This window comes from Pezoporus occidentalis, unplaced genomic scaffold, assembly GCF_034315485.1.
Source record: "Pezoporus occidentalis ecotype Australia unplaced genomic scaffold, CSIRO_AGI_Poc_V1 ctg27, whole genome shotgun sequence".
NCBI classification, from domain to species: domain Eukaryota; kingdom Metazoa; phylum Chordata; class Aves; order Psittaciformes; family Psittacidae; genus Pezoporus; species Pezoporus occidentalis.
In genome coordinates, this window is record NW_026914611.1 from 9,912,964 (window position 1) to 9,933,267 (window position 20,304).

General features: G+C 38.0%; 1 protein-coding gene across 1 annotated transcript in view; it reads left to right on the forward strand.

The window, feature by feature from the left end:
• The window catches only part of ITGBL1 (integrin subunit beta like 1), a 141,102-nt gene that overhangs the window by 44,980 nt on the left and 75,818 nt on the right, over positions 1-20,304 (forward strand). The window contains exon 3 of the mRNA XM_062624690.1: positions 19,194-19,340. Coding sequence (XP_062480674.1) covers positions 19,194-19,340 — 147 coding nt within the window. The remainder of the gene's footprint in view (positions 1-19,193; positions 19,341-20,304) is intronic.

The window sequence follows — 20,304 nt, forward strand, 5'->3', positions numbered from 1 at the left end:
GAAATGCAGTTCTTTGCTCAGCGATTGTCATTCAGACATGGAATCATAGAATAGTTAGGGTTGGAAAGGACCTTAAGATCATCTAGTTCCAACCCCCCTGCCATGGGCAGGGACACCTCACACTAAACCATCTCACCCAAGGCTCTGTCCAGCCTGAGCTTGAGCACCACCAGAGATGGAGCATTCACAGCTTCCCTGAGCAACCCATTCCAGTGCCTCACAACCCTTACAGTAAAGAACCTCCTTATATCCAATCTAAACTTCCCCTGTTTACATTTTAACCCATTACCCCTTGTCCTATCACTACAGTCCCTAATGAAGAGTCCCTCCCCAGCATCCCTATAGGCCCCCTTCAGATACTGGAAGGCTGCTCTGAGGTCTCCATGCAGCCTTCTCTTCTCCAGGCTGAACAGCCCCAACTTTCTCAGCCTGTCTTCATACGGGAGGTGCTCCAGACCCCTGATCATCCTCGTGGCCCTTCTCTGGACTTGTTCCAACAATTCCATGTCCTTTTTATGTTGAGGACACCAGAACTGCACACAATACTCCAAGTGAGGTCTCATGAGAGCAGAGTAGAGGGGCAGGATCACCTCCTTCGACCTGCTGGTCACGCTCCTTTTGATGCAGCCCAGGATACGGTTGGCTTTCTGGGCTGCGAGCGCACACTGAAGCTGGCTCATGTTCATTTTCTCATCGACCAACACCCCCAAGTCCTTCTCTGCAGGACTGCTCTGAATCTCTTCTCTGCCCAACCTGTAGCTGTGCCTGGCATTGCTCTGACCCAGGTGCACTTGTCATGGTTAAACTTCATGAGGTTGGCATCAGCCCACCTCACAAACATGTCAAGGTCCCTCTGGATGGCATTCCTTCCCTCCAGCGTATCAACTGAACCACACAGCTTGGTGTCATTGGCAAACTTGCTGAGGGCACACCCAATCCCACTGTCCATGTCAGCGACAAAGATGTTGAACAAGACCGGTCCCAACACCGATCCCCGAGGGACGCCACTCGTTACTGGTCTCCAGCTGGATATTGAGCCATTGACCACAACTCTTTGCGTGTGGCCATCCAGCCAGTTCTTTATCCGTCGAGTTGTCCTTCTATCAAATTGATGCCTCTCCAATACAGAGACAAGGGTGTAGTGTGGAACAGTGTCGAATGCTTTGCACAAGTGCAGGTAGATGACATCAACTGCTCTACCCCTGTCCATCTGTTCTGTATCCCCATCATAGAAGGCCATCTAACTGGTCAGGCAGGATTTCCCCTTAGTGAAGCCATGCTGGTTGTCACCAAGCACCTTGTTGATTTTCATGTGCCTTAGCATGCCTTCCAGGAGAGTCTGCTCCAAGATTTTGCCAGGCACAGAGGTGAGACTGACTGGTCTGTAATTCCCTGGGTCATCCATTTTCCCCTTCTTGAAAATGGGGGATATATTACCATTTTTCCAGGTGTTGGGAACTTCACCTGACTGCCATGACTTGTCAAATATGATGCACAAAGGCTTAGCAACTTCATTTACCAGCTCCGACAGGACCAGTGGATGGATTTTATCAGGTCCCATGGACTTGTGCACGTTCAGGTTCTTAAACCTTTCTTTGTGGGGAACATGAATTTGAGCTAATGACAAGAAAACTGAACAGTTCTTCTATTGGTTTGTTAATTCTTCTTATTATTAAAGGCTTTTCCTTTAGGGAAATTGCATTCTCTTCCGGAATATCTTCTACAAGGCCAGAGTTGATTCTTGATGTGATCAAATCTCATCCTTTTGACTGGGAAGGTTGACTTTTTCTGGGTATTTTTTTTTATGCTTTTTTTGTATTCTTCTTTGCATTTTCTTCCCTGTGCCACTGCTTTCTTCATCTTTCTTTCACTTCCTTCTCCATTTTGAGTATAGACCTTAACAATTGTGTGTATTTTCTCCCCTTTTCATTTTCTGTCCTTTACTTTTTTTTTTTTTTTCTGGATTCTCTCTGTAGTGCTCTGTTTTTTTTTTTCCCCTTGCTCCACATTGTATCCTGGTCCTTTTTACTAATCTATGCCTGCCTCTTTTTCTTGCCTTAGTTTCTCCCTCAGAGTCATTCATGTCTTCTTCATTTGCTTCTAGGTTCTTTAGACTGCTGTATTTAATACTCTCCTGTGCCCACATGTGTGGCTGTAGATCTTATTTGCTTAAAGCAACTTTAACTCCCAGCTCCTCTCCTCTTTCAGCCTATACTTTTATGTTTTGTTTTTTTTTTTTTTTCCTCTGAGGAGCACTGACTGAGTATATTTACTCAAGGAGAAATATGTTCCACCTAGTTTTTTACATTTATGTGCCACTTGCAGAGTAATTGTGTTGATCTGTCATTCACTTACAGTTGTTGGTCTAAGGTATTATAGACAGTCTTACACTTATCTATATTCATAAGTTTCAGAGTGCTCTCTTTGTTTATCTTGTCTAATCTATCTTTCAAATTGATCTACTTCTTAGAACAACTAACATATCCATAATAAGCAGACATTATTAATTTATGTGATAATTGATTTTCCACAGAGTATGAAAGTTAGCCAGGGTTGCACTTTGGAAAAACTTTGTAGAACAAAGCTATGCTACAAAAAGGGGTAACAGGGGACCTTGGACTTGTTTCTGTCTTCAAGGCACTATTTAAACAATTATTAATTGCATTATTCTTATTTTCTGTGACTCTGGGTTTTTTTTGGGTTTTGTCTTTTGTTTTTTTCCAAGTTAGTTTCTTTTTGCCTTTTCTTTAAAATTCTACTAATAACCATTTAATTCTCTGACTAGCCAAGGTCTTGCTGAAAGTAGATGGGTTTGTGATTTAGTCGTGCTTAAGAAGGCATAAATAACCAGCATGAACAGAAGAATTATGATTGCAATACACGTTGTGTCAGGGCTCATATTAGTGTGTCTCAGTCAGAATCAGAAATGCCCTGTTTTTGTCTTTGATTTCTGAACTTTCTTTATTGTCTCCTTTTAGGTTTTTTTAGGCTTCCCACCCACACTTTCACCTTCAAGACATTTCTAAAGTATACAATTAAGAGAATGCCTTGGGAGGGCGGGAGCCCAAACCCACTGATACTCTTGTATTATCAAGCTAGTGTGTTGAAACTTCTTTAACTGACTCTATTTTTTTTCTGTTGTCTCCTTAAAAAGGTTCATCATCTTCATCTCAAACTCAGGAGAACAATAAAAATCTTGTTTACTGAACCCCTCATTTAAAGATGGCTTGCTATTTTTTTTCTTTTTCCCTTTTCTTTCTTTCATTTATTTCCACCAAAGTTCTTAGGAATTTTCTCTTTTGAAAGCTGACAGAGAATCTGTCTTTTTGTCTGTGTATGTGAAAGATTTGTTAACAAAAGCTACCCAACATCTTTTGTTAGAACAGCTTTTCTTTATGCTGCCATGATTGAGCTTTTGAAGATCCCCTGATCATTTCATTAGATGAGAGGACTTCTGTCATGAGCAGAATGATTAGACTTGAGATTGGAACCAGACATGGAAATCAATGTGAGTTTTGCCGCTGACTTCAGCAGGCCAGTCTCTTCTGTTTCCTTTTCTGCTTACAGGATTCATTTTGTATGCTGTCTTCTATTCCTTCCTGGCTACCTAATCAAGAAGGAAGTGCACAGTGCAAAGTATAGGGACAAGACCACTGACTTGTATGACCTGAGTGTGAAGACAGAGCCTGTCTCACTGCCCTGTGAATAGCTTGGGAACATTAGCTGAACTCACTTCTCTTACATGTTTTCCAGTGCATTTATTCCCTATCTGTAAAGCATGGGTAATGTTTTTCCCCCACAGTTTTGGGGCACTGTGAATGTAATTTGCCACACAAAAAACCTAATACTAGATTGTGATATGCTAAAATGATATGGCAATGGAACTATATAAGTATCTGAAATTAAAAGAATTCAGTACTTCACCTGAAATTATTCAGAACTTTGAGGTATATTTTCCCTTGTGTTTCATACTTTGTCAGGAATGGAAAATGTTGTTCAACTGTTTGGATTGATTTTTTTTCCTCTTTAAATTCATTACTGATTAGTGCTACGTTTAAATGTGCATGAAGGAGAATAACAACAAAAAGAAACTGATCAGTTCAATTATACCACCCACACATAGAAATAATCTTTTTACACTAAGAATCTGAAACAATGTTTGAAAAGCAAATAAAACAATCTGTTCACCTTTTACCCATTATGTTCTTGTAGTTTAAGAGATTTTTCTGATTTATTTCAAACCAAAGAATAAAAATAGAGTTAATTTCAGTTTGTCATGAATTGCAGTCTTCAGTGTTTTAAAAACGTATAATACTGTGCTGATTACTCTTTGTTTAAAAGGGTGGTAATCTGTGCATACTATCACAGTTGGAGTCTTTTTCCCACCTGCCAGCTATTTTCTCACTGTGTCTCTGGGCAAGTATTTTTTTATTTTGCTTTTTAAATTTTCTGATGTAAAGAATAAAAAATATAATAATGCATACCCTGGAAAAGCTCTGCATTACTTTGCCTCTCCCTACATTGTCTGACTGTGCCTTCTACAGAAATGTCTGACCATATTCACCCACCCAATTTTGGTGGTGTATCTGAGGCATCTATGTTAGGAGCCTATCTGTCTTCCTATATTGGTTTCCTAACTATGCTGTTACCATCTGCAGTGGATCATGAACTATATGTAAAGGTTTCGCAAGAAGCAACTGAAGAAATCATGTTCTAGTATATATTTGGTAAAATTGATGAGTTTTATGAAAAAGATGACAAATTAGTTGGAAAATGTTTAGGGGTCTGTAAAGCAAGAAGAATTTACATCCTGGTATAGACTTTTTTTCTTCAGGAAATAAGCACTACTTAAGATCTGTATCAAACCAATCCCCTTGCTGGAGCCATCTCTCTCCTTTGAGCATAGACAAGCTTAGAGTGATCCAGCTTTTGAAATAACAGAAGAACTAAAGTGTATTCTTTTCCATTGAAGGAAGAATTGAGGGGCCTTGTAAAAACTAATAAACCGGGATACCAGGCTAACCTTTTCTTTTATAATTGCCTTTAAATACCTAGAAAAAAATATTTTTTTTTCTTTTCCTTCACCTCCTTCTCTCTTCCAGTCTTCCTGTTTGCAAAGAAGGTGCAATGATTTGTAAAGGTATCCTATTTTGAGTAACTTATTTCTTCACTAATTCTCCTGGTATTCCAATTGCTGAGCCCTACTTCCGACTCAGTCAAGTTACTGGATTTTCAGACTACAGGTTGCTACCAATCCAGACCTAACCTTTTTCGAAGAATGACTGCAATTGCAACATATTTTAGCCTTCCATATCTGTTGAGTGAAGGATAAAATCTCCCAAATACCATACAGCATGTTTTGGAAAGCAAAGTCTATTTTAGTTTCACCGAGGAGCCAGTGCACAACTTGGTAAATTGGCAAGTCTGTACTTTGGAGACTGTGATGACAGGAGGTGCTGCAGGAGGATTGGCTGGACTGTAAATGAAACTGCCAACCTAAGGCATCTTCTAGGAAACAGGATATGTCTTTATTTTGCTGAAATTCAGATTCTTCTTAAAGCTTATAAAGAACCCCACAATCTTTGCACAGGTTAAAAGTTCGCAAATGTTTAACTTTTCTAAAAACACAGGGAAAGAAATAGACAGTATTAAGAGATGATTAATCTTCAAAAGCAAGGGAAGAAAAACCTAATACCTAGCAGTATAGTGGGGGCAGAATATAGCCAAAATAAATCTTGAGAAGCACTTGTTTAACATTTGGCACTACTGAAAAGAGTGGATAAATGTGGGCATGATTTATTGTGTTCAGAATTATATATTGCTCTAACCCATGCTCTTTATTGGAATTCCAGGGTATGCCCCTCTTATGTTTCCTCAGTGACTGAATATTTTCAGAACTTTCTAAAATGAGATTTTAATGCACCTGTGTTTTCTCCCCCAATAATGGCCTATTAAAATTGCATGCAATGCTCGGTTTGTTTTTAAACATTACTGCAAGCTAGCACATGCTTGAACGCTCTAGTTTTATACAGCTCTTCTTTTTGCAATTTTCCCCGTATGCTAGCAAAAGCTTTCGAGAAGTTAGTAACTCAATTTCAGGGATTACTAGCTGGTATTTAACAATTTAAATCTATGCTGTGACAAGCTATGGAACTGTTTTTTCCCATTTATATTTTCCATGTCAAGTGTGCCTCTGCATTACTTTGAAGAGAGAGGAACCAGATTTCATACCAGACGCAAGTCTAAAGGAGACTGTTAATGCTATTTATGATCTTGGCTTAGGGATTCATAAATTACTAGAGAACTTCCGTGCTTAACCAAAAGACTGAAAAATATTTTTCTGATTTAAATCTGAGGAAACTCATTAGCTTTGTTTATGCTTTCTTCTTGAGCTGCTGCTGTGCAAAGCACACCCACAAGGAATTTATTTTAAACTAATCTTTGTAACAGAAAGTGTAGGAAGAATGTGCAAGTACATCCCTTAATTAATTACATATGTAGAAACACCATTAAATAAAATTGTTAACCATTCCAATTAACTAAGTATAATTATCATGAAGGCATAGAGAATTTATGTTTTGTGATGCCTAAACACAACTTGGATGAATATTAAAAGTTAATCTATCATTAACACTAAACATAATTATTTCAGATAAGAAAGTATATCTTCTAGGAGATCCTTCATTTGAAAAAGTCCTTAGATCACCAGTCAGTTGTTCCTTAAACAGTTACTGAGAAGTGATAACTTTTTATCATGCTACTAAATTTCACTTCAGTGTAGTCATTGTGGGAGACTTGTAGTTGTTTTATGAGTATGCGTTCCCTTTCCTGCCCTCTGGCTCACTATGCAAAGGAGACGTAGCATAAAGAATTAGCTTCTAAGTCAATGGTGACTGCATAGTCATTGAACAGGCACAGCAGGCTCCCTGGATCCTGCCTGTGCTGAGGTTCACCAGCATTATGGCCTTCAGACCTCCTACAGAATTTTCTTGTAAGTAAACATAATGGGACATTTCAACTGTCAAGGAAAAGGGTGTTCAGATAAAACTGTAAGACGAAGGCAAAGACATAGGTGGCATCCTCACCAGGCCACATGTGAGCCTGGCCACATATTTCATGTATAGCAAATCAAATGTTACTACTGCTAATCTGAGCTCACCCAGTCCTTAAAGTGAAGTTTGTGGTGTCAGCCTATGCTCTGCAGTACCAACTGCACTAATTTTGAATGTACAAAGTGTATGACATTACTTTACCCCTTAATAAAAATGGCTGAGCTTTTATGATTTAACTACAAACTTCCCATTAATGCTGCTCTTCTTTCAGGTACCTAGTGATGAACTAATAGCAGCTCTTCTCACAAAATCTCTTCCAGTATCCAGGATTTAGAAGCCCTGACTTAACTGCAGTGAGTGCTTGCTGATGTTACATGGCTGAGTGCCCCACTAGGGCCTCAATGGGAAAGGGGCTGATGGTGTGGGAGGTAATCATGGCCATGGGCAGGGTGGAGGTACCCCTGGGAGGCTGGATATGGGCAGGGAGGGCTGGTGGTACCCTCAGTGCCCTGACAGGCTCACAAAACTGATCAAGGAAATAGAAACATTGCAGGGTAGAGGAGCCCAGAGTTGTTTACTATATGCATGGTCACTACTGCTTCATCAGGGCAGACTTTCAAAGCTCCAGGTAATACTGGACTTGGAAGCATGGTGTTTGGCTAGGTGGAGAGAGGCAGTACCTGTGGCATCACTAACTGGCTGTAGCTCTGTAGGTCAGTGTGCTGGTGCTGATAGCAGTAAAGATAGCAAGGAATGTTTGAATGAAACAGGGTTTCACTGGATATTTCACATTTGTTGAATCTATAAGGAAAAAATCTTTCCTCAAATTGCTCTTCAAACAGCTTTTTGAAAGAGATTTCTCAAACAGTAACCACTGCATGTTAGATGTTCAGGTCACTATGATAGGTTATCTGAGACTGGAAGCATTAGGAGTCCTTCATCTGTCTTTGGGCTAAGAACCACAGCTAGAAACCTTGAGAGCTCCTATACAAACACAGCTACCAATGTTCCCAGACTTCCTATCAGACAGCTGAAGACATGAAACTGTAGAGGCCCCCAGTTTTTCATGGGTTCCTTTCTTGTGCCCATGGGAATCTAGAAGACCCTTGATGGTTTGGCTTAAGTAGCTGATGGGCAGGCCTTTGGAGGCACAGCTGTTAATAAATTTATACGTTGTTGGTTTTGGTTTTTTTTTGTGTGTGGTTTTTGGTTGGTTGGTTTTTAATAATAAAAATGCTGCAGCATTTTAGGGTGTCCTGGGTTCAGCAGTAGCAGTCATTTTTTCTCATTCTTAGTAGCTGGTGCAGTGCTGTGTTTTCTGACTCTCAGGCTGGGAACAGTGCTGATAACACCGATGGTTTTAGTTGCTGCTCAGTAATGTTTACTCTGACCAAGGACTTTCTGAGTCTCATGCTCTGCCAGGGAGGAGGGGAAGCCAGGAGGAAGCAGAGACAGGACACCTGACCCAAACTAGCCAAAGAGGTATTCCATACCACAGCACGTCATGGCCAGGATGTAAACTGGGGGCAGTTACCCGGAAGGGCGAGATCCCTGCTCGGGTCGGGCTGAGTATCGGTCAGCGGGTGGTGAGCAGTTGTATTCTCTTCCCTTGTTATTTCCCTTATCATTATTATTATTGGTGGTAGCAGCAGTGGTTTGTGTTATACCTTAGTTACTGGGCTGTCCTTATCTCAACCTGTGGGAGTTACATTCTTTTGATTCTCCTCCCCATCCCTCCAGGAGTAGGGGAAGAAAGGGGTTGGGGGGAGTGAGCGAGGGGATGCGTCGTTCTGTGTTGCCAGCTGGGCTTAAACCATGACAGAGGGTTGTTTTGGGATGGTGGTGGTGAAGCCAAACATCAACTGTTTAATGTCACAGAGAACCAGAAATTCTCTTAAGTCAGTTTTGGATCATCACTTTTGGGCTTCTGGAGCCCAAAGGTCATGTGTAGCCACAGATCATGGAAGGAGCAAGTGAAAGAAGAGTAAGTGAGCAAGCATTTGTTAGGGGTTAAACCACCACAGTCCTAGCAACTCAGTTATTTCAGCTCTTGGGCACAGTTACACAAACATGAACCCACTGATTTTATAAATCTTCCCACAAGAATGTAGTTTTTAAAGTGTCTACAAGTTTTAATGTCTGCACAGCTAAACGTGAAGTTTCTTCGTATTTTTTTCATTCTCTGCAAGTTATTTCATGGAAAGGAATTGTTCATGTCTCAGGTGTAATTTTGTTCGATATGTTCATTATTTTTACAAAAGTCTGCACTGGGAAAGTAATATACAGCAAATTGGTGTTCTAGAGAAGCCAAAGAATACTGCTCTGCCTATTAAAAGATCTTCCTACTTAAAAGTTGATTATTTTTGTTCTTAAAAAAAAAACGAGAAACCATTTGGTTAAAAATGAGTAAGGAACCTTTCACAGAACCACTGAATTATTAACGGAAACCTTGACTCTAGACTGTTCTGATGGATAAAACTAATTTATCTCTGTCTCCCTGAGATATTTATATCATCTGTCTAAACAGCATGAATCACATTTCAAATGATACCAACTTGTGCCACCTCTGGGGTAACAAACTGGAGCTGTTCCAATTGAGTGTTGCTTTCCTTCATTTTAATCATTCACAGTATCTAACTGATTTTTATTACAAATGTTCCGGTTCCACTTTACAGTGAATTTGTATTCATAGCCAAGAGAGGGAAAAGGGGAATGCCACTAATAAGCAATATCTTCCTCCCCCTCATATTTTCTACCCTTTCAGTGGAGGTAGAGGAAAAGTGAATATTGTCTTTGATTCTTGAAGTATACATATTTATACATAGACATAATCTGATTTATGCCGGTTGCACATGCACAATGATAAAACACATAGGTTTTTATATATATAAATGTGGGGTTTATATACCCTGCAAATAAAAGACTCAAGCTATGAAAGACAATTTGGTGTCAGAGCACTGTCCAGTACATTAAGGTACTTAAACCATATATTACCCTTGGCATGCATTGCATCTGGAAACTGAAATTTGACTGGCAACATTTTTGAAATTTTCATGCCTTGCACAGAATTTTTCTTAAACAATGGCCAAAAAAGAATTCAGAATTGGCCATGAAATGAACTGCCAAAAAATTTAGTGTAATCAATAATGACTTCTATCAAGTGAGAGCACATTACTTACAGATTGTGTATTCTGATGCAAACTTTAAATGTTTTCTTAAAATGTTCTTCTGTGAATGCTAATACTTTTCATCTCCAAATTCAGCAATAGTACTTTAAAATCAGCTTACTTGCAAAACTTCCCTGGGATATGATTAGAAGGTTTTCAAACTGCTTTTTTGACATTGACTTCAGTGATTGAGAACACACTAAAGTACTAAGTTCCTTATCTCAACATGAAACAAAGAGGTTATTGCTATAAATGATATTGCAGAGTGTTAATAATATAAATAGGCATAATACTTAGTTGATTTATAACCTGAAAAATAAATAACATCAGCAGTCATGCCCTCACACCCATCTCTGGCATATTTTCTACAGTTCTATGTGGGTTCTAACCAATTTTTTCATTTTAGAACTCTATTGAATATTTGTTTACTAAAATATTGTGCTAATCAATCCCTGCAACACATGACACAGCAAGTGCATAGGACTGTTATGTTTTTTGCTTTGTATACTAAACGGGTGTCCTGGGTTCAGCAGTAGCAGTCATTTTTCTCCTTCTTGGTAGCTGGTCAGTGCAGTGTTTTGACTTTCGGCTTGGGAACAGAGCTGATAACAATGATGTTTTGGTTTGGCCAAGGACTTTTTGAGCCTCATGCTCTGCCAGGGAGGAGGGGAAGCTGGGAGGAAGCAGAGACAGGACACCTGACCCAAACTGACCAAAGAGGTATTCCATACCACAGCATGTCATGCCCAGGAGGTAACTGGGAGTTAGCTGGAAGGGCTGGGAGACTGCAGGGTTGGAGGAGGTATGGGTCGGTGCTTGGTTGGGCTGGGGGGGCAGTTATCAGTTGGCTGGTGCTGAGGTGTTGTATTCTCTTCCCTTGTTATTTCCTTTATCATTGTTATTATTGATGGTAGCAGCAGTGATTTGTGTTATACCTTAGTTACTAAACTGTTCTTACCTCAACCCGTGGGAGTTGCATTCTTTTCGATTCTCCTCTCCGTCCCCCCGGGAGTAGGGGGAGGGAGAGAAGGGGGGGAGTGAGTGAATGAGTTGCCTTACTGGGTTTAAACCACAACAATGGGTTTTCCTTAAGAAGCATATACAGTAGTTTGTTGTTTTTTTTTTCAATCCATACCTCTGTTGGAGTTATGATTTAACAACATTAATGATGTTTTTGTTGTTAAAGTGCATCCTGTAATAACTAGGTTGAGATGATTTGTCACCAGTTTTTGTTTTAATTCGAAAAGTCCATTTCAGATAGACTTAAAGAAGCAGGAGGAATGCAATCACCAAAAAGAGCTGAGAGGCAAACTGTGTGACAGACCCTGTGTGCTCATCACAGTGACTCAGTCACTCAGGCAGCTGAAAGGCCAGTGCTGAATGTTCATATCTGTTATTCTGGGCTACTTCAAGGTCTGGACGCCTTAAATTAATACTAATGAAATGGCTTAACATAAGAACATCTAAGTTCAAAATTTGGGGATTTTTTAGTATTCTTTTGAGAAATAAATAAGGTTAAGTTTCTTTTCCTCCCTAAAGGCCTCTGTGCTTACTGTGGTTCTTTGAAAATCTCTGGTGCATTTTTTTATCAGGGCTGTGGTTTGCTGATATGGGGCTTCAGTGACAAGACTGGCTTGAAATGTTTGATCATTAGGTGGCTGTTTTCCTTCAAATTTTCCCATCTTTTTTAAGATCTGTTTCTAAATCCAAATCAGTCCCCTTAACCAATCTATATTTTAGCCTCAGAGTATCAGCATACAGAGAGTAACAAGTGATGAGATGTGAAGCAGGAGCCAGTATTTTTGTGAATTCCTCAGCATTGCTGAACCTAATTTCAGTAAGGGCAGAATCCCTAGGGTTTACTGCAAAGGTCTAGAAGACATCTGGTTTTCACTGGAGATAGCACAACATAAACAACCAAGACCCCCCCAGCCTTAAAGGGAAATTAATTTCAAACCTATTGACATAGAAAATAAAAATTATGCAAACATTTTTTTATTTTTTTTCCCCAGAAACTGCAACTCCAACAATTCTGAAAAAAGAGACTCAGAGATATGCTTCAGTTGAATGCAAGGCATAGTTACTGAGAATTTCACAAATGCAGCTAAACTAAATAGGCCATTTTGCTAATCTTATCCTAACGTAATCTGAAATATTTGCATTAGCTTTACATTGGTGTAAAGTTGCAGAATCTGCTTCACTGACTACTGAAAAGAAAATCATCCAGTTGGAAAGAACTGTTAAAAACATCTTCACTATGCTGGTCTAGGTTTGATAGTGAACAACAGTATTTCATTCTTTTTACTTTCCCAAAATTTTCAACTCTTACAACTCAATCATCGTTCCTATCCATCATACCGATTTAAAGTGGGAATCCATAACAACAAGTTCTTCGTATTTCTTCACCTATTTCATGAAGTGTTTTTTAGATTTGAAAAGCACTTCATGAATCACTCTGTGGCTGCTAAAAATGAATAGTAATGAGCCCAATTCAATTATCATGCCAGCTGCTGATTTCCTTCTGCTGGCTGACTTTATGCTATGGAGAAGAATCCTTATGCTAAACCTCACCTGCCTGTAGGAAATAGATTCCATTACAATTTTAAAATGAGAATTGCCCTCAATTGTATTCTTACATAGAATAATTGGGCTTTAGCTATCAAAAATACGTGACAGCAAGGACATCTGAGTGTATTTTAATGCCTGGTCAAACAGCATGGATCTTTGTACTCCAATGAGAGACTTCTTTGTACTGAGAATTATTGTGCTATAACTAGTGCTGCACAACCACATAAATAGCTATTCTACAAAAGGCAGTATCTCCAGTAGTGTTGGCTTAATGAGCCAATGATTTAAGAGCTTGGTCCTTGCAGTTTAACAAGCCCATGATTATAGTTTTACAATTGCCCCTGGACAAGGAGTGTTCTTTTCATCTTACAGAGAAAAGGGGTAAATAAAACTTGAAAGGTACTATATATTCTCATTGTTTTGGGGATTTTTTAATTTGTTTGTTTTGTTTTAAAACTAGCTTTCCCTAACCAAACAACATCTAAAAGCTCTCAAACACCAAGAAATTTGTCCTTAACAAAATCTCTATGACAACGTTAATTGTCATTACTGCCTTTATAAAAAAGGGAACTTATGCTCTTATCTGGGAACCCTGGTGATGTTGTCCTGTGCCAGAGGTTATCTAGAAAATGAAAGATCCAAGAGTTGAACCCAGTCACCTTTCTTTCAATTCAAGATCTTAGCCTCAAGATAATTTTTTTTCTAATTTTTCTTTTCTGCTAAGTGTTTCTAAGTAGTCTGCATTTTTGTGCCCCACCAGCACTCAGTTGAAAAGATAATCAAAGCACATAGGCGTGCATACATTCGCATATGCTCTTAGGTGGCAAAACCAAGGTAGTTAACAAAACAAGTCATCTGTTTTGATTGTTTGCATTGCCTATGGAAAGTTTAACCACTAGGATGTAGCAGAGCTTTCAGCCATAATGAGCATCAGTATGATATAGAAAAAATCAACAAAAACTGGTACAAAAGTGGGGAGGATCTTATCCAGTGGAAGGCACAGAAATAACAATAACACTGCTGAATTCTACAATTTCTGTAGATATAAAGAAATGAAAGCAGTGTTCAAATTTGTTTTCCAGTTTACCCAATAATTATGCAAAATATTTGTCCTCATAAACTAATGGAATTCAACCTATAACTAGGCTGATATCATTCTCCTTTTTTAATTCAAAGTGTGTCAGAATATTTAAAACCTGCCATAGATTATTGTAAGTGAAGCAAAAAAAAATGAATAAACAAATGTTTTTTTTGCACACATACAAGTCTAGTGATACACTGAAATTCAAAGTCCCACCAGTTAAGTTTGTGTGTCCTGTTTAATCATTGTATGCTTCCCAGTAGTTTAACGAAGAAAGCAAGCCAACCTCAGAGGACTATGCAGCCCACACATGGCCTGACTCACCCTACAGAAGTGCCTGTCTCTCATGACGGATTACAGCTGGATTCCAGCAAAATCAGGCTTCCAAATTGGTGCCTTGAATACGTGCCGTTCAGATGTGGATTCAGAACTTGAAGAGATTTTACTTTTGTGTCTTTGCTCTTGGACCTATAGTTATGCAAACATGTTGTAGGAAAACATTTTTAGAATGCACTTAGAATGAAGTTAAGAGCCTAAGAGTTGTGTGGAGACCTCATAGCAACCTTCCAGTATCTGAAGGGGGCCTATAGGGATGCTGGGGAGGGACTCTTCGTTAGGGACTGTAGTGATAGGACAAAAGGTAATGGGTTAAAACTTGAACAGGGGAAGTTTAGATTGGATATAAGGAGGAAATTCTTTACTGTGAGGGTGGTGAGGCACTGGAATGGGTTGCCCAAAGAAGTAAATGCTCCATCCCTGGCAGTGTTCAAGGCCAGGCTGGACAGTCTTGGGTGACATGGTTTAGTGTGTGATGTCCCTGCCCATGGCAGGGGTGTTGGAACTAGATGATCTAAAGGTCCTTTCCAACCCAAATCATTTTATAATTCTATGAAAGGCATGTGATCAGATCCAAATGATTGAGGTCATCTTTCAGCTGACATTTTAATTCCTAACCTATTGCAATGTTGTAAGTGGCTAAAATTCTACAGGTGTTTTCCCTCAAAAACTTGACGCATTCTTCTAAGGTTTAGAGGCCCAATGGTAATTTTCCAGGATAAACTGGGCCCATGCCCATTTTACACTGTGTCTAACATTTCAAATGCATTTTCTGTACCTACTGGTATGTACTGAACAGGTGCATCTCGGGCTTAGTCACACCATCTTTCCAGGGCTGACATGAATGCACACTCAGGCTCTTTTTCTTTCCATCTGGGGAGGCCTTAGCCTATGGTGTCCTTTCCTTGTCCTTGGTGTGTGATCCTATATTTTGTATTTCAAGATTCAATTCACTTTTATTGCCTCAGTCCTTCAGATTCTCAGTCCAGTTCATTCTGCATAATTTTCCATCTTCATCTTTCTACTGAGGGCTTATGGGTTTGTGTCATTGACCAATGATGTTAGCATACTCTGAATTTTTGTATCAGTATCAGTAAAAAACAGATTTAGTCCCTAACCCATCCTTTGAAACATCACCAGTAATCTATCAGAGTAAAATTCCTTTTGGTCCTAATGTTTCCTTCTCTTAAACGAAGTTGTGATTTTTTTTATCTTTTTTTCCTAAGTGGCATTGTGTCCAATACATAAGATCTTATCAGCTACATTTCTTGTGTTCCTTTTCTTAAATTAGCAGTTATCTATAAAGAGAGATGCTAGGTTAATTTGGCATAATGATAGTATATTTTGGGATAAATTTGTTACTTGCTATATTTTTCATTTTTCATTACCTCAGTGTCTCTATCTATGCAATGCTTCATAATTTGTTTCAAACCCTTGCACAGCTCATGAGGTTACAGTCACTTGTTTTGATATTGTCTGGGTCATGCACATCCCTTTTTCTTAAAAGAAAAAAAAAAATTAGTTTTGTTATTTTTCAGACATTTGATTGCCAGTCTGATGTATTCATTAAAATACTTTGTTATTAAACTGACCTTTCATGTGTGAATATTGTAAGTACTCTTGAATGCAGATTATGGGGTCTTGCCCTTCTGGTCTAGACACTTCCTTAAAAACAGTTTTATGTCTTTGTTTTGTTCTCATCTTAGATGAGTAATTTTCATTTCCACAGAGTGTATCATTAGCCACACTGCATTTGCTGCTGTAGTCAACATCCCCATATTAATTTTGTTTTTGACTGTCTGTAAATTGCCTTTAATCTTAACTGCATTTTGCTGCTTGGTGAAGACACTCTTTTTCCTATTTTCTTTTTATTTGGATGATGAAAGTACATTTTAGTACTTGCATATTTGCAAGATCTGACCCTGCCTAACATTTTCTGTTCTTGCTTTCTCCATCTATTTTCTGACATCTGACAGTTTTCCTTGCATATTGGTTTAATTTTCCACCCTACAAGCTTTCTGCGTACGCCAGATATACTCTCTGAGGTGACTGCTCATCTAGGTAGAAATGGCATGCTTTGCTGTAAAAGATTCTCCATGTGTTTGAAGCTGCAAGTTTTTCACGGCCCACAGCCACAGACTTTTTCTTGAAGGAATTCTAATACTTCCTTGAGTCCAGCAATTTTAAGACTCAATTGTCCTCTGATTTTCTTATTTTCTGATTTTTTGAAGTAAAAATCTTATTTATTTATGTGTGGCATTTATTCATTTTACAGCCATTTTTTAAAACGAATGAATGAATGTGTCATCACTCTGAGATAGCTCTCTTGATGAACTATTTAGTAGGGTTTTGTAGCTCGCTTTTCTCATGTTACGTGTCACATCCTCAGATAACTGTGTCTAAGCCTCATTGGTAGAATTGATTTTCTGTGAAGTTACAGTATCACCTCACAGTTCTCACAGTGCTCTTTACTCTTTATTTACTATTTCATAATATTATTTGCTTTCTAAATCATGCAGAAATGAATATACAATAAAAGGGATCCTATGCAAAGCTATCTGAAAGGAACTGAAAACCCTTTGTACCCTCTCTAATTTGCTTACAGCTTATCAGATACTTGCTCTACAGTTCATCACATCACTATTTTTGCCATGAAGAAGACCATAACATAGGTACATGTCAATGTGGGAGATAAGCAAGAAGAGATTACTATGTCAAACTGACATGCAGTTCTACTGTATTATCTACATGACAGGGAAAATACAGTGAATTATGCAAGCTAATGCAGGCAGTTTATGGCCTTCTACACTCCAATATAGTCTTACACAAATTTTGGGGCAGAATGTTCTCATTGCTTTAAGATTAAAAAATTATTTAACCAGTTGGGAAAATTACGACATTTTAAGAGCATGATCAAGGTCAAAATTATTCATACAATCTTACAAATTTATATTAATTAAATTCCTTATAGTTGCTTTCAGTTTCATGCAGGAGATCTTCCATTATTTCTCTCAGTTTAATTTATTTTTTTTGTATTTTCTTGTTAAATAAAGCCAAAAATCTGCTCTGTATGACTAGTCTTATGGAAGTCTTTTTTTTCATTTTCTTTAAGCAGGCTGTATGAATCTTAAGTGAAATTATTTTTTTTCCTCTATGCACCATATGTTAGATTAGTGGATCTCTAACTGAGAGAGGTTATTGCTGTTGGACCACCAGTACTAAACAGGAGTTCTTCTGCCTTACTCTGTCATTTAGAATGGGAATATCAGTCTTCCTTTTATAAGAGCATCTTTTCTTCACTAGCAGACATCAAACTGTTAAATCACAAAAGTGCCTAACATAAAGAATGCAAAGTCATTGTGTTAATAATAGTAAGTTCCTTCCTTTTAAGGAAGGAAAACAGGGAGATTGTTATGCTTTGTCTTTAGGTATTTTAGCTACCATTTTCTGGAATGTCTTATGCTGTTGCCTTCAGTGAAGCAGAGTAATGGCAAGATTAGGTTTTTATTATATATCCGACATTTTTAGTTAGTTTTGGGGGTTTTATAATTGTCCATTACTAATAGAGTTATTCAGCAATTTTTTAGGTGGAAAATCTTGTTTTAAAACACAAACTAACATGATTCTGTAATATGGTTTTGAACTACTTTTTTTCAGCTAAAGAATTTTATCTTGTCTTATGACCATCTTGGAAGGCAAACAAAATTTTACTGAGCAACATAAGATACTCCTTTTTCTCATTAAAATTTTCTATTTACAACAGTTATTTTAATTCCTTCTTATTGGCATCAGATTGGGCTTGTATTTTCAGGCAGTTGACTCTATCTGCAGGCAACAGACGCATTTAAAATAAACTGCAATAAGATTCTATTTTTGAGATCTAGTGATTGCAAGGGAATCATTTGTCAATCAGATATACATTCAAGTTTTTTTTAATTAAATATTCTATTTTAAAAGATTTGCATTTGTTTTCACATTTGCTAACTAAAATTGTAAAGGAATGCTAAAGATTTATGTGATAGAAATTTTCACCTGGAATTTAGTGTGGAACATGATACTTAATGTACAACATAAATAGTGTAAATTGTCAATTCATTTGCATATTTGGGTATTTTTCAAGAAAGCTAAAGAAGTTTTATAAACAAACTTTCCTTACTTTTATCAGTATTGACGCTATTAGGTATATTACAATTTTTAAGCAATGAGTTCTTGAAATGATAGAAGGCTGGCATGACATCACCTAATAGATTGAGCAGCTGCATTGTTCTTTAAGATATTTCACACTTAGCAAATAATCATAAGCAAATATAGTCCCACATAATATACACTACATTGCCAATATCATGTCAATGTTTAAAGGCAAAATTCAGTTTTGCAGCGGCAGCCAAGTAGACTTTAAGTGGGTGGGAGAAGGCTGGAAGAACCAGTAGCCAGGGGAGGCTCTGGGAAAAATGATTTACGCCTCTTAGTAGAGGAAGGAGCTACAGCTGCTGCTGCATGAGGAAATTACTGCTTGCTGCTATAGCTGGCCCACTCCTCACTCCTTTTCAGGGTTTGTACCATAATCATTAATCCAGAGTCCTCAGGCTGCAGATTCTAGCTGTTTTTTTCCTAGGAGGAAAAAGGAGGTGAATAGAATCTCTGTTCATGCAGTTTTGTTGTGTTAATAATAGTAAACAGTAAACAAATATGGAAATGAGAAAGAGATGAAAGTAGTAAGAAAGCCCATTGTCCATACAGGATGATTTAGTTCTGTATTCTTTCATAAAATAAAAATTCAGATGTATCTATCAAAATTACATACATTAGATTTCAAACTCATGGTGATTCCAGGTGTCTCCTCATATTTAAGATCATATTTATTCATTTCTATTTTTAATTGCATATGAACTACGTTAATCATGTTCCTTTAAGACTATAATTGATGGAATCTATTTTAAAAGATGGATTAGAAAATATAAGGACTTGACACACTCTTTCCATTGCTAGGCCATGGGAAGTGCGATTGTGGGAAGTGCAAATGTGATGAAGGCTGGTATGGTGAAGCTTGTCAGTATCCAACTACTTGCAACCTTACACGGAAAAAAAGTAATGAAATGTGCAAGAATTCTCAAGATATCATCTGTTCTGGTGCAGGTAAGAGGTCTTTTGTTGCTTTTGATGGCTTAATGTTCTCCCTGTGTTATTTTGAGAATCACTGTAATTTCTTTTCTAATTAGGAATTTTCTAGACTGTGTTTCCAAAGACTAAGAAATAACTGTATGTACACTAAAATGCTTAATTTTCATATAGGCCTATTCCTGTGCGTATGATGTTCACTGATTCAGAATGCCTACTTTAGTACCCTGGTTTATCCATAGCTATTTTATGTTGATGAAACTACAGCTGCTTCATGCATTTTGCCCATCAAAAGGTTATAGTAAGGGCATTAACACAGAAATGGCAGAAATGGCATTTGCATATACTTTTCCAAGACATTTTTAAGCTGTAAAATAATTATTAAAAACTGTTGTGTAAGATCTGCTGAATCATTTTAATGAAGTATTTCCATCTTCACTTTTCTGATGTGGTATCTCTCTGTTCTCTAAACACCTAAACGTCACCTAAACTGACTCTCAAAAATAAGCATGGTTCATTCTGGTCAAAGTACTTACATAAATAATTTTAAAGTACTTAAACAAGAATGTTAAGACCCGTTTTTCCTCTTTCTTTCCTTCGCTAGAAATGCCCCCATTCTAACAACTGCTAAGAGTGGCTAAGAGAGGAGTGTTTGTGAGGTCAGGAGATGAGTAAATGCTTTTGGTTTTGCTGGTATTAAACAAGACATGAATTCCAATGAGACTGACTAGGGAGTTTGAGGTAGTTTTGATGAGCTGTAGCCATAGATATTTTGTCTTGAAGGGATTGCCTTTCAATATACTGCTGACATTGCCTTTGGGGTCTGAACTCTGTTTAATTGCCATTAAAGATGGGGAGGGATTATATGAGTTGTTGCAAAAACAGTCTTCTACTGTCACACAGCTAAACATTTCTTGTAATCCTTTTCACGAACCAATCAAGATCCACCTAAAATGTACCTTTTCTGACTCAACTGCTCCTA